Raw genomic sequence first — 24,895 nt, forward strand, 5'->3', positions numbered from 1 at the left:
GTAGTAGGTTCTTCAAGCCTCATATTCCTGTGAAGAAGGGGAGGACAAACACCTTCTGGTAAGGGCCCCAGCAGGTAGGTCCCTTTTAGCTGCTTACGAGACAGTACAGCACATTCAGTATGATGCCTTTCCTTATCAAACAACCCTTTGCTCCCATTGACAAAATCGCGAGAGAATTTCAAGATTTCCTGCAGAGAGGCTGTGGGACCCCACTGTGGGAGGTGTTCAGGACTGGACAAGCTGACCTGATTAGCACTGCTCTCACAGTGTTGAGCTGCAGGACCTCTGGAGGTCCCTTTCAAGCCAGAGTACTGTGTGATTCCATTATGATTCTGCCTGCAATGCCCAGTAACTGAAAAGTTAGGAAGTAACAGAGCTGAAGGCATTTAGCCAGCTGTAATTCTCTTTTATGTTGCTTTGCATGCTAGCTAAGCAAATTTACTGCAGAAAAATACTGCCACATTAGTCAATAATACACCACTCACATATGCAAAGAGGGCACAAAAAGATGGACAACTACAAATTTAACCTTTACAATCATCTGGTCCTGCAATACCAATCTATATGTAAATCCAGTTCTCACAGTACTATTTCTTGTACGCAGTATCACATGTCAGCACATTTGTAAAAGGACAGAAATGGTAAAGACATGTTAATCCAAGCAGTATTAACAGTCTTGCCCCAAGACAACACATTTATTAAACCACCCTGACTCTTCCTGCAATTTCATCGCTCATCCACCATACACATTCACATTGTTGATAAACACACAAAACTCAAAAAACCCAAACAAAAATCCTTAAGTCTTTGAAAAGAAAACTGAATCATTGTAAATCATAGCAGGAGAACATTCAATGGGTATGTGAAACAAATTAGGACTAGAAGATTGTCTTCTTTTATGTGTCTAACTCCTTGAGGCCAGTGGAACTCTCTGCTTGAAAAGCTAAGAATTGTTCTCAGTCTGATCAATCAATCGCTTGGTCCATCTCAAACTGAAAACTCTCTATTAATGTAGAAGAGTTCTGCCTTTTTCACCTGCTCCTTCCAACTCCTCCTCTGGGACAAATTTTAGAATTCAATTCTGTTATCACAGCTGGGATTTATTTCCACATTCTGTGTTTTCAAATAAAGAACCACTACACTTCATCACCACAAGCTGAAAACCCCAGGTTTTTTTCTAGTAAGTCCAGACAGAACAGCTGAAGCCAGTCTGGATGATTCACTAAGCAAGATAAAGCAATGCCAATCTGAGACAAACTCTCCCTGTAAGAAAGTTGAGCTCAACTTAGTACGGTCTAGTTAAGGAATTGACAGTCTTAATGAGATGGGTAAGATTTCTAATGGGCAGTATCACCAAGCCTAGATATATACACATACTAAGAAATAAAACTGATAGCACAAAGCAAATTAACTGGCACATAACAAATCGGCACACAATCCTGAAATAAAATTAACATTGACTTCAGAGTTCCTTTAGCAAGGGGCACAGGTTTTATACTGAATAGAGTATGCAATTGATCCACTTAAAGTTAATTTTTAAGCCTTATTGCAAGGGAACCCAAGTTATTTATATTCCAATGATTAGATTTCACTGACTTTTCACTAGTAATTATGGAATGCTGCATTAATCAGAACCTCATGTTTATTCAAATTAGAAGCAGATTTGGAATAAGGGGTTTTTTTACACAGAGTATTACTCTCAATTATATAGATAGCAGCTGGAACACATGCATTTTGGAGGCGGAAGTGATTCAATAATATGCAGTGGGTTTGGCTGGTGATAAAATTTGTGTTAATTATTTGCATAAACAGTTTTAGTAGATGACTGTTTGCTGACACAGTAGCTAGTCCAGAAAGCTAGCAAAAAAATCAAATCAAATTGGCTAGATTATCTTAGTCATTGTCAGTGCTGCTGTAGCAGGCTTAGGGTCATTTAATTCTACTTTTAGTCTAATTGTACATTTAATCCTTAAATATACATTCTCTTGATTATCCTTAAATATACCTTTAATTGATTACCTCAGATTTCATTTTTTAGATGGACTGCATAGTGAATGGATTAACTGGTACCATCTTTGCCTAGAGATTAATTTAGCTAAATCATTACAGGCCATTCACTGTGCTCTTCAGCCTGAAAAGTACTTAATCATGCAGAGGACAAAAAGCAGAGCACACTGAGAAACCCTGTAATGCCTGCACTAAACAGTGAAAAGGGACCATCTGTAATACTGCAAACATTACTTTCCCCTCCTGATCTGTTGTTCTTCCATTACTGCACTTGTGGCTAGCACTCTGTGTTCATGGCTAAGCTCATGTCCCAGCATTAATTATACACATTTCTGTCAAGTACAAAAAGGAATTAGGAAACACTAGAAACAAATTTTACCAGGAAACAATCCACAGACCTGGGCACACCTCTGAGACACAGATAAATAAAGGCAGTATTGAATTAGAAATAGTTTCTTTTATCCAGCTGAGTGTCTAAAATTGCATGAACGTTTTTTAAATTATTTCTTTGCATCTCTAATACAGTCTGTAATAGCTCTAAAGTCTACAGTCATATTAGGATATATACTTAAATACAGATAAAAAACAAACTACAGCTTGAAAGAAACTATCACCTGAAGAAATGGGAAAAAATACATCAACTTATAACACTAAATAATGCAGTAACTCTTCCAAATAGAACAGCTCCCTGTTACAGTTGAAAACACCAAGGTTTAGATCATCCATGGGACCAAAATATCTTTAATAACCTGGACTTGACTGCCCTTGCAATCACTATCACAATTAAAACCTGCTTTAGCAGTTAGATAATCAGAGCTAAAGGCTCAATCCTACACAGCTCAAACTTCAATCCCATTAAAAAGACACTTCCATTTGGAGCAGGCGTACAGCTGCTCATGTTCACAGGCAAGGGAAAGTTAGGGACAGGAAAGCAGAGAGACAGCACAGATACCAGATGCACAGGATGGGAACAACCTGCTGGTGTGGCATTTTAAGGCATAAAATCACAAGAAGAGGACTATATTGCAGATCTAGCCACAGAACAGTTTTTTAAAATAATTCTTAACAAAACTATTAGATCCAAAGGAAATTATTCCTTCCCTTTCAGACCCCACAAAAAACCAGCCTATTACTTATTTGTATTTAGCAGTCAAGGGAAGAATTTGGCAGTCACTCTTTGTCAGCTCAGAGGAGGAATTCTGACCCCAAAATGACAATTAGCTGAACTGGAATAGTAGTTCACCCATGAAAGTGATTCACACCTTTATTCTACTTTGGCACCAAGTTTATTACAACTGAATTTACTATGAGATTCAAGCTAATTAATGTCAGTATTTCTTGAACAGAATTTCAAAATTATTAAAACTTAAATGAAGAAAGCAGGGTCCCATTTATGGCAGAGTGGACAGAGACCAAGTTCACATCACAGGTCTGAAGAGTGTACCTCTGGCACATTTCACACCAGACTGATTCTGTTCTGCTTTAAGGAAAAACCCTAAAAATTGCCTTGAAATTATACCACAACTTATGCCAAAGAATCCAAAGTGGTTCACTAGGGAATGCACAGGAGCATTTTACATCAACTATCATTAAATTGAGGATAGTTCTGTGCAGCTCAACCCTTCCATCTGATAGCCTGCGGTGCAGCCCATGGTGAAGCAGGATGTCCTACAGCCCATGGAGGTTAAAGCAGTATCTCAAATCCCTGCATTTGGAAGCAGAAAACACCCTAAATAAACTCAAACAAGTAAACACTAACATAATATCTCAAGAGGATAATCTTTAGCTTCTACCTTATTTCACCAGAGAAGAAACTCTGCATTACTGAAACCCTGACAGTACAACAGACCAAAAAGAAAAGTTTTACTTTAGTCACCTATGGTGTCAAAACTCAGCTCCAGAACTCTCTACATTCCTCAAGAATGCTTAAGTACTCAAAGAAAATTGCATTAGATGAACCTTGTTGTTGCAGAGAATTGTAAAGATCCACACACTTCTTCATAAACATACAAAAAGCTGTCCCTGGTATTTTAATGACGCTGCTTGCTGCACAGCTGCCAAGTGTCTGCATGTTGTGCTGAGAATCAGCACAGTTATCACTAAACACACTCAGCCACCCGCTCATGCTGCCAGGAAACTGCTGCCAATGGCAGGCAGCTGGATGGGAGAGATTCCTCAGCAGGCACCCACAACCCCCTCTGCCCCAACACAGCATCTCTGTTCTCTTCTTGAAATCACTGCTGATCCACATTCCTAAAATTACCTTTGCCTTATAAGTAACACTCCATAATATAAGCAGCTGAGTCTGCTGCTCCTCAAGGTTAGCCATTTAATGGCATTTTCAGTTTCAGACGAGAGGTCAATTCACAATTTGTTTGGATGGTCCATCTACTATATAACACAGAGTTAGTCAGAAAGCTCTTTCCCATTCCTTTGGGCTATAGCTTCTGACTAAGAGATAGAGATTATACCATGAAATTACAGATTTTTTTTTTTTTAATAAAAATCTAGACCAGTCAAAGAAGAGAGTGGAATTAATTTTGATAGCACTGATACAGGAGCTAGCACTCCCATAACTTCTGCAAAAGCAAGGCTTATTTCTTCTGGCAGGTATATTTGGAAAGTTGAGCCCCATTAATACCCCAGCAGTTTCTTCAAGAAACCAAGATTGTCTAGTGCCTAGTTGGGTTTTCTTAAAAAGAAAATCATTAAGACAAATAAGCTTCATTTGAATGACACTTGTGGATTCCTCTTTTCTTCTAAAAGAAGCTATCAGATAAATTAAAAAAAAAAGAAATCAGGGCATTCGGTGTCAACAAAATGCCAGCTAATGACATCTAGAAGCATTTTCTCATTCTCTGCTAATGTTTCTAACAACAAAGTATCTGGACTACAAACAAGTTATGATTTTAATTTGCTTTTATATTTTTTTTTTACATGCTAAGTAATTAGCACACTCAGTGCTTTTATACCTTTGAAAATAAAGTGTCTACTCAGTGCCAGATCTAGGCACTTGCCTTGGACACACAAGGCCACAATATATTTAAAAATATGATTACATCTTGCACACAGAACTGTTAAATTGTGGCAAATCAAACATATTTGACAACTTTGGCCAGGTCAGATATCATCTCCTGAGTGACTACCTGGCTCAGATAACATTCTTACCAGGGTAACTGTTAAGTTTCTCAGAAAAAAGTTTATCAAAATGATTAAAACTGAAAAGTGTATCAGCTACATTTAAAAAAACCTTCCAATTCAGACCCAACAGTATCAATCTCAGCACCACACACACAGACTCTGTGTAAGAGAAGACGCAGGTTTCTGAAGAACTTCCAGGAATGAATCCTGGTTTAAGCCACTTCCTGGGAGCAAAACCAAATTTCTGCTCATTAAACTGTACTACTACATTAACAAAAATTGCATGTCTGAATCCAGCTGTTTCTTGTTGCTCCACCAATCCACAAACTTCTACTTAATGCTTCTACCAAAAACACCATTTTGAGCTGACCTTTTTGTAAATTAAAAATCTTACTCTCTTTCTGCCCCCACCTCTTTTTCTTCTTTTTTAATGGCGAATGCCTCAGGGCCTCCAAATGCAGGTTGCTGACTTCAGGAAGACTGCCCACAAAGCACTGAGGATTCTGTACTAGAAACAGTGCTACACTTCTTTGTTTCTGTTCTCCTCTTCAAGGGTACTCCCTTCTCAATAAATCATGAGTTCCACAAGCAAAGCAGTACCTCCAGCCACGCACACAACTCAGTGTCTCTCATCAGCAAATGAACAGGAAGGGATTAGACTCATAAAAAAATATTGTCATTTAAAACATGTCATAAATGGCTCAACTCAACTGCAAAATGATAACTTAATGTGAGTAAAATCAGCTGCTGCTCTTTATGTTCTTGCTGCAAAGTTCATGCTTCCACATCCCATTTGGCTTTAGTGAATGATCAAGAATAAAAAAGAATAAAAACAAAAACTAAAAAAAACCTAATGAAACAGATTTCAGTGGTTCAGTAAGTAGTAACTCCCAAAACAATACTCTTAAATAGCCTCTTGTCTTAAAAACACATTGTAAAAAATACACTTGGCTTATCTGAAAAAACAAATTACACAGCTTCCTAATAAAAACTAATTACAGGTAATTTAAACATTTTGGTAAATGGACACTAGGAGTAACAGAATTCAAAATTCTTTTCTAAGGACAGAGGACCAAAGGAACACGTTAAAAAAAAAACTGGTTTATCTGTGAATTATTTTGAACTACATTCAATTCAACATACTACAAAAGAACTGGAAAAACAGCTTTATTGATGTCTCCAGCCATTACATATTTTGTTAAAAGCGATGTAATTTAATTTAATTTAATCCATTCCAATTGCCCAGAGCATTCACTAGTTTCTTCAGTTCTTTCAAAAACTTTGTTTCAGTTCTCCAAGTCTCACATGCTCCAGGTGCCCTATAATCTCTAGGGTCTCAGAGTGAAGTGTTTTCCTTGTGGGCAGGACTGGTTACTGAAGCAGACAGTAGAAGCTGGAGAAGTTTGTCATGATGAGAGATTTTCAGTGCATCAGATGTCTGATACGCAGCTGTGAGTTTCCTCAAAGAGTGGATGTTTCAGAATTGCCCTTTACCAAGCAAATGCCACAAAAGCACAAATCAGCTGGTTGATGCAGGATGATGTGAACAAGTTCTGCCCGTAATCACTTAACAGGAAAAGGGATCAGGAAATAACATTATTTTTCAAATCAAAGAACAGTCAGCTATACTCAAGAGATGCCCAAGAGGAAATAGCAACACAGAAGAGCAAGTAGCAAGCAAGTAGTGTCTCCTGTTTATCTCAAACCAGAATGAAAAATAAAAAAAATAGCTTTTATTTGCATCAGAGGATAGAAACATGTACTGACAGTCTGTTGATTGTTTTTAAGATTAGGAAAGAAACTGTACGCTTGCCAAAGTTTGCTTACCCACGCACCTCAGAGAAGTAAAAGCACAGAACAATATCATTAACATATTTTTCAAGTTTCTGGAGTGCATTTTTGCATGAAACTTATCATTTTCACAAGTAACTTCAAACAAAGAGTACATTATCAAGACACAATACAATAATTTATCAATGAAAGTATCCACCATCACACATGGTCTGTATCTAACCAACAAAGGTCTCTACAGAGACCAAGCACGCTTACCTCAGTGTTTGGCTGTAGTGCCTGTGCATCCTGGGCTGCAGATGGTACTATGGTACTTGCCCACGTAATGTTGGCACTAGCAGATGATAAGGAGCTGAGGGCACCATTTTTCAGTTCCTCTGTGGAGTGTGACTTGGGCCCAGGCCACCCCAGGATACCATCTGAAGCAGAAAATAGGTATCAGCTTACGAGAGAAAGATTACAGATTTCCTCCATTCACCTCACCATTCTACTGATCTAAATGAACTTTATCTCTTCTCTGCTTCCATGTACAGCTTTACTTCAGTAAAAAAATGATCTTGTACTTTCTGAACTAGCTTATGCATTATCTCAAATGATATCCCTGCCTTTGGAAGCAAGAAACACCCTAAATAACCAAAGTAAGCATCTTATAGGCAAGCTTTTTTATGATTTTTTTAAGTCAATGAATGTTAGCACTACCACCAGACTGTATAATTCTATCTGGCATACCTTGGAAATTAAGCAAGAATTCTCTACCCACTATTTTCATAGCTATGAAGTCATTCAAGTAAACCCTCCATTTCTTCTGCCTGAAATCAAAGTTTTAAGCCTAGCAGCTGTATTTTATTTCTGTCTGTACTACTAAAAGTTTTTTCTAAAATGCTTTACTGGTACCAAGATCACAGTTTAAAAGAGGTCTCATTAGAAAGATACACATTAAATATGAATCAAACGAAACTTGGCATCAGAACAACCCTTATTTCTGGGGGCACTTGATTTCCTGGATGGTTCTGTATTTAAGGATGCCATGACAGAAAGTACAATCAGCTAAGGCAAGTGCACAGTTGTTCGGCCCTAAGTGCTCTAAAACATAGTCTCAACAGACAAATTACTAGCCCTCAGCACAGGACTTAAAATTTCAGCTATTAATTGCACACTGCTCTAAAACACAGAGATATGGGTAAGAAAATCACAGCTCTTCACTCATTACCATAATTTATATATGAATATACAATTAGTGCCACAGGGAGGATTTCTTCTCACCACTGACAAATTTTTAAGACGATGCAGAGCAACACAAAGTACATTAAAGAATGTGCACTTTCTCCTCTCCATATCACCAGGGTTACCAGAGACTGCCTCCTAAGTGAAGTAAATGGTTGGATCTGGAGAGGCTATGCTACATAGCGTCACAGTAGCACTTCCATTACTAAAAAATGGGCCACAAATCCCAAAGCTGACTGAACTCTTACCAAATGCTAGAGACAAAACAGTTACGGAACATTCCTCTCATCTAAAATGGCACTAAGTTATGAAGACACGGCAGGAGTTCAGATCTACTTTGCTTAGGATGCTTTTGTGGCGCCACCTTTTGCTGAAGAAATCATGAGGAAAACATTAGCAAGTAGTTTTAAAAAAATTATCTTCAAAGATCTGAGTAACCAACAGGGGAAAAATCCAGCTTTTTTTTCTTTTTTAAAATGTGTATTTCATACAATTACACAAAATTCATCTTGCCAAAGGAAGAACATTTCTGTGGCTCTGCTGTCAAATTATTTCTCACTCTTCATTATTTTGCAATAACAGATCTCGATCTAGTTTTCTGTTTCTCTCTGTCAAAGAAGCTGAATAATGGATTACTGTTGCTATTTTCCTATTACAGAGACACTAAAAAAAAAATTGAACTGACTTCTCTTTATGCCAATCTTTAAAAATATGTCATCCCATAATTTCCTTGAGCTATCCATTTTCTCTCTGCACAAACAATCTACTTGGCCATCACTGTAAACAGTTATTTTTGATTTTTTTAAAATCTAGTTTATGTAAATAACCACAATAAAAAGCTCCCACATGAAGAAGTACCTCACTTCAGGGGAAATTTTAAAGTGTGAACATTTACTTCATCATCACAAACATGTTTTTAAAAGCACTATACTGCTTTTCTTCTTCAGTGAAAACACACTGTAAAAAGGTCTTTGTATTTCTCTGAACATTTTAGAGTCTCCAAGAGAAATAGAAACTGTTAGATCTAGGCAAGCATGTTTTCTCTCCTGTATCAAGGGCAATGCTACCCTCACAAAACAACAAATCTTGTCAGCCTAATCAAATTTTAAACAGATCTTAAAAATACATTATGACCAAGCCAACACCAACAGGATGCCAAGAGTTACAGTCCAAATTATATTAAAGCACATTCATTTCCTCAACACTTTGCATATAAGAAAAATTGTTTCGTTAAACTGTGCATCTGGAATTTGAGTACTTTGCCAAAGAGAAATATGCAGGAAAAGATCACACATCACAGAAATCTAAACAAATAAACAGTATCTCTCTGAACAAATTGAAAAAAATCCCCACCTAGTTTCAAAGTGCCATCAGGGAACCTGTGATGATCTTTAATCTACAAATCTTACTCTGAGATGTCAGCATTCCCATATTATCCCCAGGAACTTGCCATATATCTAATACAGCAGCTCACATTTCAGGCAGAAGTAATCTCTGATAAGAGAACTTATCAGAAATTATCTTAAAATCAACTCAGACTAGAATACAATCTCTATGAAGAAAGTGAAAGGCCACAACAATATGGCTCCTACTTTACTCATATTATGAGTTTTCCAAAACTTTTCAGGACAGTTTTTCAGGGGTTTCTTCAGTTTTTCAGTACACCCAAAATGTTCTCATCTGCACTAGGACAAATTACTCTTATCACAAAATAGTACAGGTATAGCTGTTGCCTATGCCATATCTAATCCAGTTGTTTTACTGGAATTTACTCTCCACAGACTGAGCTGCCATCAGTAAATCATCTGATCCACTCTATTAGAGTTGCCATCTTTGCCCTTTATGGGACTCAAAAATTTCTATCACTAGTTCAATCCGTGTTCTTATAAAGACTTTAAAAATATATGTATGAAAATTAAGCATAATATGAGAAAGTTTATCTTCTGAGTTGGATAAGAATAAGAAAAAACTGCTGACATTGGTTTGGGACAGAAAGGTAAATTCTAATCTATTTTAATACATTTCAGAGCTCTAAAGGAATTCTCCAGAAAGGCAGTCACAAATTATATAGAAGTATTGACAACTACATAACTACTTTACTACTTGCTACATAACTACTTTACTACTTGCTTTAAGACTATGCAAAGCACTACACTAATTAAAACAGAACATCTGTTTCTGTAGTAAACGATGCAAAAATTAGAAAGGACGTACCAAATACACAACTAGTAAAATCAGCTGGATCTCTTCTACCTACATGGTGCTGGTTCTGTAGTTCCAGGAGTGAAAACGCAAGTCTGATTCCTCTGAAAGTTCAGAGCATATGTACATACAAAACAAGAGTTCTTATAGAACATACCCAAAAATTAGCTTCCTTCCCACTTCCCCTCAACAGCAGCTTCCCCTGTGATGAACGCGCAGCAGACAAGTGCAGCAAGGCACATGAGAACACTTGTACCCAAGCAAAGCACAGCATCCAGACACAACCATTTATCCTTTCCCTATAGCAGTGCTGCAGTTCACAAACATCTGTTTCAGAGGGCACACTAGGTTGTATCACACAAATGCCCTCAGGAGAAACATCATTCCCTTCTACAGGTGCACACTGCCGGAGTGGGGGGAGTTCTCTCTGAACAGAAGGTTTACTGGAGATTTTTCAGTTAAGCAATGTTGATAATTTTCTTTTGTTGGTTTCTGTTTTCTGGCTACCTGATGTACCTTCAAACTCACTTTTGCACGATAAATGATGCATGAAATATGCTTAACACCTATCTCAATTCTATAACAAAAATCTCTCTAATTTTACGTCTTCTGATCTTGACTGGGAGACTACAAAAAACACCCTACATTTTTTCCCTGGCACAATTGTAAACATCTATTTAAAACACTTTCATGACGTATTTTAAATATGTCATGAGTAAATATACTCTAGCAAATATCCCTTAACAGTGCAGTGGTAGGACTTGAGAAGAAACCAATATTAGACCTGGATTCCTTCCCCTGCCAGGGATGGATGCAACAGCTTGGTCTGTCTGCTGAATTCCTACAGCACACTGAACCACCAACAGCAAATGGCAGCTGCATCTCTGCTTTTCACATGAGATTGTATTGGCTAATGTTGTGTGGGGACCAGAAAATAATGTTATTTTCCAATGAAAGAAGAACATGTAAAGAATAATGCATTAGCCTTTAGACAGAACAGGAAATTGTTCTGGTTATTCTTGACAGAAGCAAGGCTGGGGAGGGTGCAATTAATGGGAGAACTGACTGACCAAGCCAACTTCAGTAAAGTACACCAGTAACAAAGAATTTGTACTCCTGTTTTCTTTCCTCACTCTTCCCTTTCCACATGCATTTAAGCACAAAAAAGGACTTACTTGTCTCCTCATTTTTCTCTCTTGTCATCAGCTGCAAGAGAATTTCTAGTGGTCATTTGTCAACAAATTGAAAGCACCTAGTTTTTGTCCTTCCTATCCATTTATTTTCTCCAAAAAGGAGGCAATAGAGAATAAAAAGCTCAAGTATATCCGGCCCCCAACTCCAGAACCATCTCTGATCCATTTGTTTCCATGGGACCCAAAATCAGCAGCGTTTGCACATTAAAGTGAACTGCAGAAAATCCACAGTAAGGATGAGTTTGGTTTTTGTTTTTAAAAAAGTCTAAAGAAAAATGAAACATTCTACAGTTTGGAAAAGCAGGCAAGGAAGAGACAGAAAAATATAGGAGCAAATTCCTGTTGGGAAGATGCTTTATTCAGTAAATGAATGGCCAAAGTGAAATGCAGATTAAAAAAATGGATTGATCTGTGCAAGCTGCTACTACAGGAGAAGACTGTGTCTGCCAAAACACCAGAATAAAAAAAAAAAAACCAAAAAACAGATCTAAAACACAACATACGCTGGTAGAGCTACATCAGAACAAACATTCACGTTTGCTCTGTTCACAGTCTGGGAGAGAAGAATGTTAACAATTGCAGTCAACAGGCTCTGGAGATACTCTTCTGCCAACTGCTGTATACAGAGCAGGAAAAAAATAGCACTAGAACTTCTAAAGTTAAAAATGAAGACAAAAGTTTCTTCTCCACATTTTTATTTTTAAAGGTACCCTCTCTTTGTCTGCATGCCAAATAAACTCAAGGCTGTCAGAAGGTACTTTTGATGTACCTAAGTGGTGACATTCCCAGCCAAAAAGGAAGACCTTGACATTTTCCACGTTCCTACCAAAAAAATGTAATTCCCAAACACAAAGAAGCTGGTAAAGGTGCAATCTCTTATCCTCAACTCACACTATATGTAACCAACACTTTCAGCTAATAATACCCTCTTCTGGCATATTTTTCAATGAAAGAAAAAAAATTACAAACATTTAGCCAGTGATCAATGCAAATATCTTTAATAATGACAGCTAGAAATTATTTTAACATTAATTTTACTTAAAAGTAGAAACACGGACAGGATTTTGCTTCACTGACTGTTCTTGTTGATTTACTTCCAAAACAGACAATCACAAAAACCCTTCCATAAAGCTTCAGAGTAGAAATAAAAAAAAAATCATTGACTAGTCTTCAAGACAAGATTGAAGACTTCAGTTTAATCTTCATGTCTGCTTGTAGGCTTGAGGTCTAAGACTGACAATTCGTGAGAAACATGAAATGGAAAAATCATGTCATCCTTAAACTATTCCATTAGAAAGGATGCCATAAAAATATTTTAAGTCATGACCTACATAATTGTAGATTCTGGACAAAATTCCACTAAAGTGAATGCTGATTTCTTTCTACTCTAATTACTGGAAAACAAAGCAACAAAAATATTTACATCAAAAGAAAGAAGACACTTTTTTTCCTTGTCTAAAACAATAAATGTCAGTGTCTGTTTAAAATAGGGACTATTTTATTATAATCTTCATGAGAGCATTCCATAAGTACTAGGTCAGAAACTCTCAGCCACTTTTAAGTCTTTGCTTTAGAGGCAGTAAGACTGCAAGGCCTCCAGCGAAGTCAGTAAAACTTGCACAATTGGGTATAAAGACCCCAAGGACACAAGGAAAGGTACAGATTAAGTAGATAGATGTCTACTTTTAAGGCAGTTCTCTCTCTTTATGGCATAATAGTGAAAGCTTTGGATGCTGAAGGAAAGAAACTCAGGGGTAGTGGGTTCAAGTTAGCCCAGCTAAGCAGTTGAGTATTTCTCACACTCCACACAGGGAAGACTGTTGCCTGCCTGGACTTGACTGCTTTCATGAACTGTAGGCTAGAAGCAAGAAAATAAATTATCGAATTCCTATCTTGTCTCTATCTGTGCATTCTGCCCCACAATGCCCACTAGCATCTTTACACCACACAGCACGTAATGAGCCAGCACTGGGGTGGAAACATTCAGCAATAAATTGCACAGGACCATGACATCTCACAAGCAAGATGTTTGAGAATTCCTACCACAGGAGCACGTGGTTTTTTAAACTGAAAAAGTCATTTTCACCTGACAGTGACAGAAAAGGTCATCTTCTGTTGTACTTGCTGGGTATAAAATTAAAATAATTCACCTGGAGGACACAATCAAAATGAACTAGATCATCTCTCAGAATTAGTTTGCTAGGGGATTACTTAAAGGCTTTATTCTGAATAGGTATGAGCTTATACAGCTTTGATGACTCTGAAAGTCTACCAACTCAGCACAAACATTAAGTCTATCAAAGTACGCCTGGAAAAGATTAAGTGTGTAGGAAAATCAGTAATCAAGACTTGTAGGCCAGGTTCTTTCAGGCAACTGTGTTGCATAATAAGGCCTAGGGAGAAAAAAATCATTTCAGTCAGAGAGAAGAGACTAAATATTTCAGCAGCTTTTAGTTCCCTTCTTAGTGTGTTGTTTTTTTTTTTTTAACTTCCATACCAAAGAATAAGCCCACACACACTCTGAAGAATTAACTGCTTGCATTCAAGCTCTCAGTTACACCAAAGATGCTGGTGTGAACCAGTGCTACAGAATTTTGATTCCTGATAGATTCTTGTGCAAGTTTACAGTCTTAGGAAGAACAAATAAAAACACTTATTAGATTTTACAATTCAGTATTTCATAGACATGACTTTCCTTTTTTTAAAAAAAAAATATTCCCCTTAAGCAATTACTATTGCTTTGCTTGCTTTTCTCTCTTCCTGTCCATAGATCCTCAAAAACCATTATCAAGTCAAAACAAAGAGTGATTTAACAGAAGATTATGTGGACACAGAGTCAAGGACACCTGCATCTCAAGTCATCTATCTCTTGACAGTTCACTTAAATCACATCAAGATGAAAAACAACCTTCAGAGACCTTGAAACTAGAAAGCAACTTTTCTTCAAAGGTTGCTTTTCATCTCTGTTTCAAACCATTCTTTTCTGAAATAAAGTTATATCAAATATTTTAATTCAATACACTTTAGCATTACTACTTAGCTAAGTACAAAGGAGGTTTGCATTTTCCACAACAAAATGGCAATTTTTTAAAAATCATGTTCCTTTATGAAATTGATCAGCATCTGGATATGGGAAAGTCAGCACGTACCATAGGACAGGTGTCAAAAGGTTTTAATTTTTTTTTTTTCCAAGAACTGTTTTGTATCATTTTCCTGCTTCCCAACTAACCCTTTCACATTTCTATTCTCCTCACAATGGGAATGCTTCAGAGGCTGTCCCACCATCTCAGCAGCCTTGAGGGCATGTCCTGCCCTGTAGTGAACCTACTCCAAGTGAGGGCAGGTTGAGGGGGATTGTTTCGGAAGCACCCGAAGAAAACACAAAAAGCCACCCTGTATCCAGAGCTCTGCTGCTGCTGCTTCTCTTACATCAACACTTGTTCTTGTTCTCAAAACTTGGCAGTGCAGTTTACGGATGGGAAAATGCTAACCACCCTCCCAGAAAGCTCAAGGTCCAACTTCCAATATTATGGACAGATCCAGAAATGGGTGAATTGGAAAAACTGACATAAATGGGGACTGAGAGGCTCATGCCTGCAGAGCTCACTGTAGTATCCTATTGACATTTTAGGCTCATAAAACTTGCCACTTTTTTTTTTTAAAGTATGGAGAACTCTTTCCAGACTCAAAGGAAAACACAGACCAAAATAAATCCACCTCAACAGCATCCTTCCATGCAGAGAACTAGAAATATTATTTTCACTGTAGCACTGCATAGCATTATTTTTATCAAACAAATCTGTATTGAGATTGAAATCTATGAAAAAATTTTTAAAAAAATAGAGAGGGAGCAAATCAAAACAACCAAGCTGGTTCCACACTGCCATTAACAATATAGGTTTATGTATACCTCTTCCCCATGCCCCATTTTTTTTGTGTAGTTGTCTTCAGGACCAATTTCTCTGAGAAAACTCAGGATCACCTCTTTTTCTTCTCTCTTCTGACTGCAATACATTTTGCATCTTTTTTTTTTTAGGCAAACAATTACAGTGCTTGAGGCTGCAGAAGCTCACAGCAGCTCATTCCAACTTGCCTCTCTGAGAATGGTTAATTTTGCCTGCTTCATATCTTAGTTAAACACCCCAAGGCACATGAAACAATACCCAAGGGAGCTTGTGCTCACCTGATGACAGCGTCCTGTTATGCTGTTGGCCCACTTGATGCATGCTTTGCTGCAGTAGACTCAGGCATTCTCCAAGGCAGCTCAGGGTGGCAGCAGAGGTAGCTTTTAAAAGTAGCAAGTCCTGATCCAAGGCAGTAAGAGGTCCAGAATTTGGGAGAGATTCAATGGCTTGTACAAGATTCTTCTGTTGTCCTTCAGCTTGGCTCATGATCTGTAAAGGTCCAAAAACATCTGCTGTCATAGGAAATATCACTATGTAGCTGTTAAATTCTTATGGATTGAAATAGTGACTAAATGTGAAGAACTACCACAAATGGATGTTAATGTTCTGATCCAAACATACCATATACTCACCTACAAAAACGAAGGGCTTGAGACTACCAAAGGCCTGTAAAAATGTCAAGACTATGTTAGAGAAAATAGTCTCTTAAAATAGTAGGTTCACAGTAGGTTTAATAGTGACTCATACTTTCTGAAAGTCTTTGTAAGGAAAAGTATGAAAATTCTACTTCCTTCTCCATTATTAATCTAGGCTTAGATTTTCTTGCCTTTGTATGTGATCTGAGACGCCCAAGGAAGTTACACTGTCCCTCCTCCCTTCCTACATAAAGTATCTCATCACAGTTTAAGAACAGGCATTACCCATTTCTTAAACTAAGGACCTATTTTTAGAAAATGCAGTAATTTTTAAGTTTACAGACATTAGCATAGGAAGCAACTTAGAGTACTTATTTCATATCCAATATGAATACAAGCTGTCAGGAAGAAAGTTAACCTCTTTCTAGGTTTGGACCATCTAGATGATGAAAGGGTTGCTTGTATAGCAGGTAAAAACAGTATTTGAGTAGGCTGCTCTTTAAGCAAATTGGCAAGCTTTCAAAATCCTAAAGCCAAAAGAAAAAGAGTATGTTCAAAACTTCTCTCTCCATTTTTGCAGTCTGTAGGAAATCATATATGCATATGACAAGCCTCTTTCACTTACCTTGCAAAAAACTTGCTGCAAAAACTTACAGGACTACACTTGAGATACCCAAAGTTTTCAGAAAAATATATCTGAAGATGTCATAATAAACAAAGATTCAAGCTCCATTTGTCCACACTACTGTACTGTAAAAATGTATTATAAACTTCATTATTTTTTATTATCATTATTATATTTTCAATATTGTGTATTTCCTGCAGCCTACATTACTGTAAATTGACTGATTAAAAAATGTATGCTGAGTGCACTAAAAAGCTAGAAAGGAAACTGAACTCAGAGATGAAATAACCACTCTTGCAAAAAAAGACTAGAATTACACAAGACGATGATGTTGCAGTTCATAAATTTAGCCAAATGCCTTGCTGAAGGTTAACATGACATTTTAATAATCAACATTTAAAACAGAGGCCAAAACTTCAGTAAAAGCCACAGACAATTTTACTTCCCTTTGGCAGAAAACAAGACCTGTCAGAAGGTGACACAGACCTCTCCAATATGCAGCTTTAGGGAACCACAGAATCAATCCCAGGCAATGCAAGTATTCCTCTTCCATGGAAAGAGCACAAGGAGGCAAACAGAAGGAACAGCCAGGAAAAAAAAGATGACCATCTCCCCGGAAGACTAAACAATATAATTGTATGGAAAACTGCTTCTCTCCTTCTCCCATCCTGCATAAGTGTGAAATTGAAAACCTGACTCTCTCATACTTCACAGTGACAAAAATGTTCTATTTTCATTTCCAAGTGACTAGTTTTCCTACTTTTTTTTTTTTTCGGGGGATGACGAACGGGTGGGACGAGAGCTTACAAATCCCAGACTTTCTTCCATAAAAAAATAAAACCAAAAGCAAAATTTTGAAAACTTCAAACATTTTAATTTTCCCCTCCCCCCTTAATGAAGGACTCTATTCTTTTGCAGATTAGACAGGAGCATAAGACAAACTGATCAGGGAGTTTAGAAAACATTTGGAAAATTAACTGAATGTTTGCAGCTATCACCCAGCCCAAAAGTTTACAAGCTTTGTCAGCTACATTCTTCCCAGATTAGGAGAAATTTCAATAAAATCAAAGATTGATTCTACCTTTATCCAAAACAAGGTGTTGGTCCATGTCTTACTGTTTTCTAGCTGACCTAAGACAGCTTTACAGCAGCCTTTTGATTCATCTTTCCCTTGCTACCTAGTTTCATGTTATAGTTGTGATACCAGCAGCTGCTCTACGGACCTGACACAGCAGAAGACATCTGGAACTGTAACTTCTGTGTGGGATTCAAAGTACTAGAACTTGCTAAACTTTTACTGCACAAACACTGATCATAACCACACAGTTTAAGGGGCTGAATGCCCAGAACAAAGATGAAGAACCTCCCATATTGTAAAGTGACAGATCAACTCAATGGCAGAATGCATAAGGAAATTACATATATTATTGAAATAACTGAACTTTGGTTTTATATGTTTGCCAATTTTTTTAAGACCTTGACAAAAGATTTCAGAAGAGCTGAAGTGTAGCTGTTCTACAGACAGTAAATCAAGGAGGAGCTGACACAAAAACACCAAACCATACAAGATGAAACTCATTAAACACATTAACCCTTAACAGGGCAGCCACTAAGTCATGCAGTTATAGCATCATTCTGTCTTACTGGTGGGTCTGGTTATTGCATTTTCCCAGGAGAGGAGAGGTAAAATGCTTGACTTACTAGTACTCTAAGCTTGTTTCAAATTCAGAATGAAAAGCTTTGACTTTGAGAAAGGGAAGTTTCTAACCTTCCTTTTACAAGGTGAAATAATTTGCCTAATTTTGAATTACTTCCCTCTTACATGGAGTTATTTGAGCACCTTACAATTCTCCATCCTTCCCATTTGCAAATACAGACAGTTCAAAGTAATAGTTCTCTACTTGTAACAACAACGAAGGGCATTTGCCTCTGTCTCCTCGCCAAATATTAACCTATTTCTCTTTCCACTCTTGTTTTGGATTTGATAACTCCTCTTCACCTATATATTCTTCTCACAGTATCACAAAACAACTGCACATTCTCAGAAAAGCACTGAAACGTCAAACATACAACTTTATGATAGATGTACACTAAAAGACCTGAAAGAACCACCAGGACTATATGTATTAAAAGGAACTACATGTGTGCAAATATCTAGCATTCTTAGGTCTTCATTTACTTAACTGCAAAATGTTCAGTAAGAGGAAACCTCATCCTAGGAAGACACCAGCTCAAATGCATAGTTTGCTTCTTTCTCCATCTTCTGCTTCAGGAGAACAAGCAGATGACAAGTGTTCCCAATTAACAGCTGCTCCTGAAGCATGAAGGCAATTCAGACCTTTTAGCCTGTCAGAAACTCTCAGGTATTGCCTTGTAGTGGATTGACTTTGGCTGGTTACCCAGTGCCCACAGATTCCCCTCCTTGGCTGAACAACCAAAGGTTTGGGGAGTCAAGATAAGGACAAGGAGGTCACCCAATTACTACCACAGGTAAAACAGATTGGACTCAGGGAAATCAGTGTAATTAGTACCTAGCAGATTAAGGCAACAAGAAAATAAAACCAAATCTTACTTTTCCTCCACCATCCCTTATTCCCAGGCTTAACTTCATTCCCAGTTTCACTACCTCCTTCTCCAGAGCAGCACAGGGGGACAGTTACAGGGAGTTACAGCCTGCTCACGACATATTGTCTCTGCCACTCCGTGCTCCTTGCTCTCTTCACCTCATCCAGCATGGCAAACAGTCCTGCATGAACTGCTCCAGCACAGGTCGTTCACAGGGTCACAAGTCCTGTCAGCAAATGTTTCAGCCCAAGCGTCCCCTGGGTCACAGCCTCTTTGAGGCATCCATCTGTTCTGGCGGGGTCCTACACAGGCTGCTGGTGGATCTCTGCTCACCAGGTATCTCAATATCATTTGAGATACTGCTTTAACCACCTCCATGGGCTGTAGGACATCCTGCTTCACCATGGGCTGCACCGCAGGCTCCAGGGAAATCCCTGCTCCAGTACCTGGAGCAACACCTTCCCCTCCTTTGTTACTGGCCTTGGTGTCTGTAGTTGCTTCTCTCACTCCTCTCTTCTCTGGCAGATTATCTCTTTGGGATAATCTGTTATCCCAAAGGCTCTACCACCATGGCCGAAGGGCTTGGCCAACTGCAGGTCCATCTTGGAGCCAGCTGGCCTTGGCTCTGTTAGACATGGAGACGCTTCTGGCAGCTTCTCACAGAAGCCATGTCTGTGGCCCTTCTCATGCCAAAGCCTTGCCATGCAAAGCCAACAAATTCTCCTGACTAATATTACACTCCAAGAAACCTGCCATCCAATGACCCTCTCACGAATGTCCAAACGCAACAGGAAACATCTGTGATGCTTTCCTCTCTAGGTCATGCCCTCCCTACCACTTGCTCCAAAACAGACAATCCACAGCTTTTGTTGCTGCCCGCTTCCTCCTCTTCAGGGCTGATCTTAACATCCTGTGTGATCGCTTTCCCAGCCACAGCAACTGCTACCTACCCCTCTACAGCTGGAACTGCACCTCCTGTTCTGAACACATAGCTCACCATAAGGCAAGAGACCAAACACTTACGTGATGAGCATCCAAACAAATGGTAAGTAGAAATTACTAATTCTCAGGGTTATTTCCACAGTATGTGGAAGACAAGCAGAAGAAGCCATGAGATACCCTAGGTTTGCAAAGAAATTTATTTCAGACATAATAAGATGAAAGAACATTCTTTCATGTGGTAAATAAGCTAAAATTAGTTATTAAATTAGGAAGTAAAAATTAAAAATTGAAGTGCTATTTTGCATGATAAAAGAAAAAATACAGGAATTCAACATTTTGTTAAAGTACTAGATGATACATTATTCTTTCCCACGCAGAGAAATCGTCTTTAAAAATCTGAATGCCATTTTTGATTTAAGGCTTCAATTTGTTTCTGAAACTACAAAGAGAAAGGGAGATATTCCAAATTATTAAGTATAATAATAATCTGTATTCAAGATTTTTCCTTCCGTCTGACAACAAAAATAAACAGAAACTTCAAACAAAGAAAACTGAATAACCACACCTAAATGTAAGAGCATATGATTGCTTTTGACATGATTTTATTGTAAATGCTTTTGCTATCCAGACTCCAAGATTACCAGGCATAAGTCTGTTTGTCTAGGACAGATGTGTATTATCAGACATCTTTCTTTCCAGAATTATTGATCCTACAGGATTTTGCCCAAGTAACACAGCGCATTGCAACAACCTAAAGCAAACACCAGCTTTATGGCATCTGTAAAACTCAATCCACAGCTGCCGTGGGGGCACCTCCCAAGACAGTGACTTCAGGTTCCTCAAAGGAAGAGTGACATTAGCCATATGACCTCAGAGGGCAAGCACACACTCTCCCTTTGTCACAGGGGCCATGTGGAGCTGGCCATGAAAACAAGTAGCATCACCAATCCTGTCTTTCTGCATGATGATTTAAATGCTTCAGACCATTCTACCCTCCTTCTAAAATATAAAACATGAGAGAGATTCTTCAGACTGTGCCAGCCACAATCTGATACACATATGAGCAATTTCAGTTTCAGTTTAAATATTGTTTAAATAGTGTTGATAACATAATTGAATCCTTTACAGTCAGTATTAAGATGTGCCTACCCATGCATGATGAAAAATCCAAAACACTCCAGAGAAAAAAGAAAACGTTCTTTTAGCACTGAAAAACCACAGAAATTCTGTATCGTCAAGCTCATCAGTGATATGCTAGAAATCATTCATGAAAGAAACATTCTGCTCCATCAGTTAATAACACTTTTTCTCTACTGTAGTAATCTCTGCGCACCACTGCCAGCAGCACGTGGTCTGACAACTTATCTGTAGGCAATTCCTCTGAAAGATTTAATGCAGTCATTTTTATTTTTAAATCCTTTCCATTATTGACTGCATGCAAGTTGAAAGCAGTTATTAAAAACATGAGAAAATAAACAACACAATAAAAAAGAGCTTATATGAAAAACAGAGCATCTGTAAAAATAAACAGTTATGCAGAAAAATCTTTAGACGATTTAATAATAACAGAAATGCAACATGCATCACTTCCTTAAAACTCCAAGTCAAGCTGTCCTTATGAGAAGTTTACTGCTTTTAAAGACTGGGAAATAGCCAGCTTGCTGCTGCACTCTTTTTTGGCAGGATTTGATTGGCTGGTGCTTCATTTGGGGTGGGTTTTTCTAATATGAAAGCACAGTCTCTCTCTCTCTGACACACGCACACACACACCTGGAAATACTAGTTTTTTGCTTTTTATAAAATAGTAGTACAAAAATAACTCTTTAGAAAACACTGGGAAAGGACAGGAGGTGAGACCAGCTTTTCAAACTACTCTAGAATAAGTCACAAGTGATACATGAATGAGGATATTTAACCACTGTTAAACATGCAGATATCACAGGAGTTTGGATTTTTTTTTCTTTTATTTCCTAGAAAACACCTTTTTTTCTTAAAAGCAAATGAAGAACAGAAGAGTCCACACACAAGAAACAAAAACCTTTTAAGTCACTGTAGATGTGATATATTGTGTTGCCACATGAACCTAACACAGTCATCAATTCTGACCTTGAGCAAGGACTCTTCCTGCAATCTTGACCTGTATTTCATCAACACCAAAAAACTGCCACATGTAAAAATCAAAAGTTAAAACAGCTAGTATAAGTAGAATATATGTGTGTGTATATATATATACATATACATCTATCAAGAATACATCAAAATGCAAGATACTGATGCCTGGAACTCCTGTGTCACTAAAGCAATCACACCAGCCACTAACTGGACACACTAGCTACCAATTCAGCTCATATTCACAAATCCAACACTATTGCCATTAAACTTGCCCCCTTTCCACTATTTATTCTGAAAAAGGAAAGAGCATCAACACACATGCAAGACTACTGTAAATACTGTTAATCATCAGCTCAGAAAGTATACCTCACCAACTGAGATGTCTGGCAAATGAAGGTTAACTCATACAAACACAGTAAAAGTGGTTTTGGTTTTTTTTTTTTAAATGTAATGCTCTGTTGTTTTGAGTTAAGCATAACCACAGCAAAGGAAGTGAACTTTTGCCTTCACTTAAATTACTGAGAAGAGTTCTCAGACTACTCAAGGTTACTTGCTATGTGCATCTTACTACTCGACAAAAGACATTTTCTGATGAGGATTTACAGACTTCACTCTTTTCTTCAGTAGAGTCACATAACAGATCTTGCAATGGGATTCCATCTATAGCATGCAAGCCAGGAAGACAAATTCACAGCTTAATATATAACTAAGATGAAATAACTAAGAATAGAGGTTGCTGCTGGAAGTAGTCCAATAGCTAAAAGAAATCTCTCATCAAGATAATTTTGCACTTTGGCTTTTAAAGTGTCTAGTGTAGAAACAGGTACAAGACCAGATGACCACCATATCTGTACACTTGGCTTGCAATAAAACCTGACCTTCAGACCAATAAGAACCTCCTTAAACTGCAAACAGGAAAGAATTCTACCCACAAATATTCATTCTGGAGTAAGACCCACAGTAGCCTCTGCAAACATTACTATGCTAATGGCAAAAAATGTTGTAAGGAAGGATCCTAGAACACCAAGTGAGATACTGTGAAAGCGCCTTGGAAAGATGGAACCAGATAATGACATCCGTATCAGCTGTCCTTCCCTGATTACTGCTTCCCTCTCATTACCGGGAATAAGCACGAAAGTCTCGATTATCATCACCTCAGGGTAGCAGCCAGCTTGACCTCAATTATTTTAACAAAGCAAACAATGAACATTAAAATTGGAATGACTTGTTATATAATAGTTATTAAGGCTCAGACACATACATCCTATCAACAAAGCTTCAAAGGAGTAAGTTAATTTTCATTTAGCATGTAATTTGCAGACAGAGACACAAAAAGTGATGGAACAAACAGAACTACACCTCTGACAATCAGGACGGAAGCTAATCACCAGAGCACATTTCTTCTCTTTTTAGTCCCTGCCTCTGCTTTCACCATTCAATTTTTTCCCTCAAATGAGAATGAAAACAAGCTCTCTCCACCCCAATCTGTTATTTTTGTTATCTTTTCCCTAACCAGGAACCCACAATCTCTGTTAGGGGAAAAACTGAAAAGTCAGTTGCTACATATCTTCATTGTCTCAGCTAACAAAACATTATTTCCTTTGGGGTTTTGTTTTGGCTTTTTGTGCTCAGCCTTCTCACCACGCACTCCACAGGGTGGTTCCTTGTGAGGAAAACCTTACAGAGCAAACATCAAATGTCATCAGGACTGAGTCTAAAATCCAAGTCTAAGACAACCAGAAAAACACGGAGTGGAGGAAGCAGGCTGGCTCAATTGTTTCCTGTTCTCAGCTACTCTTACCAATCTGCTGCTGTCCCACTGGTCGCCATCAGCACCTCCATGGGCTATGAGCTCTCCACAGACCTCAGCACAGGATTTACTCTCCAGAGAGCAGCTCCTACTTACCTACATTTGTCAGGAAAATTTTGGATTGGCTAGTTAATTTTTTCATATACTAAACATGGAACTTTTTTAAACATGCTCCTTTTTTTATACATTCGATTCCTGTTTTGTATTTTCAAATTCTGCAACTTGGACACTTATTGCATATCCTTACAATATAATACAATACTACTTTGCACAGACAACATTCATTGATCATTTGATGAACTACAGACATCTTCTCATTGGCCTACTAGCCAGTAGCTTATTAATCACACCTGCAAGCTCCCTTGTTATTAGTTGCACAGCTACAATAGTAAGACTTGATATTTTGTAGGTCTGAATACTATTGCTTTAGTCCATGAAATTACCAGATTTGAGGGAGAGAGGAAAAGGGGGACACAGGTTCTTTTGCTGAATGGTCTGGAAGCCTTAAACATTCCATGCAGTGGCAGAGGAGGAAAACTGATCTACCCACCCAAGAAATTCTCAGCTGGTTGCAGCTCAGATACATGAGAGAAAGCTCCTCCCTTCCTCCCTCTAAAACAGGCAGAAGCTCAGCAAGAAAGGGAGCTGACCTAACTTAACTACCTGTTTTACAAAAGCATAATTCTGTTCAGAAGAATGAAAGACATCATATATTTAACAAATCCATCTCCAAACACCAAAAA

General features: G+C 38.0%; 1 protein-coding gene across 1 annotated transcript in view; it reads right to left on the reverse strand.

Annotated features, from left to right (window-relative positions):
• OSBPL10 (oxysterol binding protein like 10) overlaps positions 1–24,895 on the reverse strand; it is a 110,252-nt gene that overhangs the window by 32,262 nt on the left and 53,095 nt on the right. Inside the window, exons 5-6 of the mRNA XM_041466614.1 lie at positions 15,742–15,952; positions 7,198–7,358 (exon numbers count right to left, since the gene is read on the reverse strand). Coding sequence (XP_041322548.1) covers positions 7,198–7,358; positions 15,742–15,952 — 372 coding nt within the window. The remainder of the gene's footprint in view (positions 1–7,197; positions 7,359–15,741; positions 15,953–24,895) is intronic.

The sequence above is a fragment of the Pyrgilauda ruficollis genome, unplaced genomic scaffold (assembly GCF_017590135.1).
Source record: "Pyrgilauda ruficollis isolate IOZ18807 unplaced genomic scaffold, ASM1759013v1 scaffold2, whole genome shotgun sequence".
NCBI classification, from domain to species: domain Eukaryota; kingdom Metazoa; phylum Chordata; class Aves; order Passeriformes; family Passeridae; genus Pyrgilauda; species Pyrgilauda ruficollis.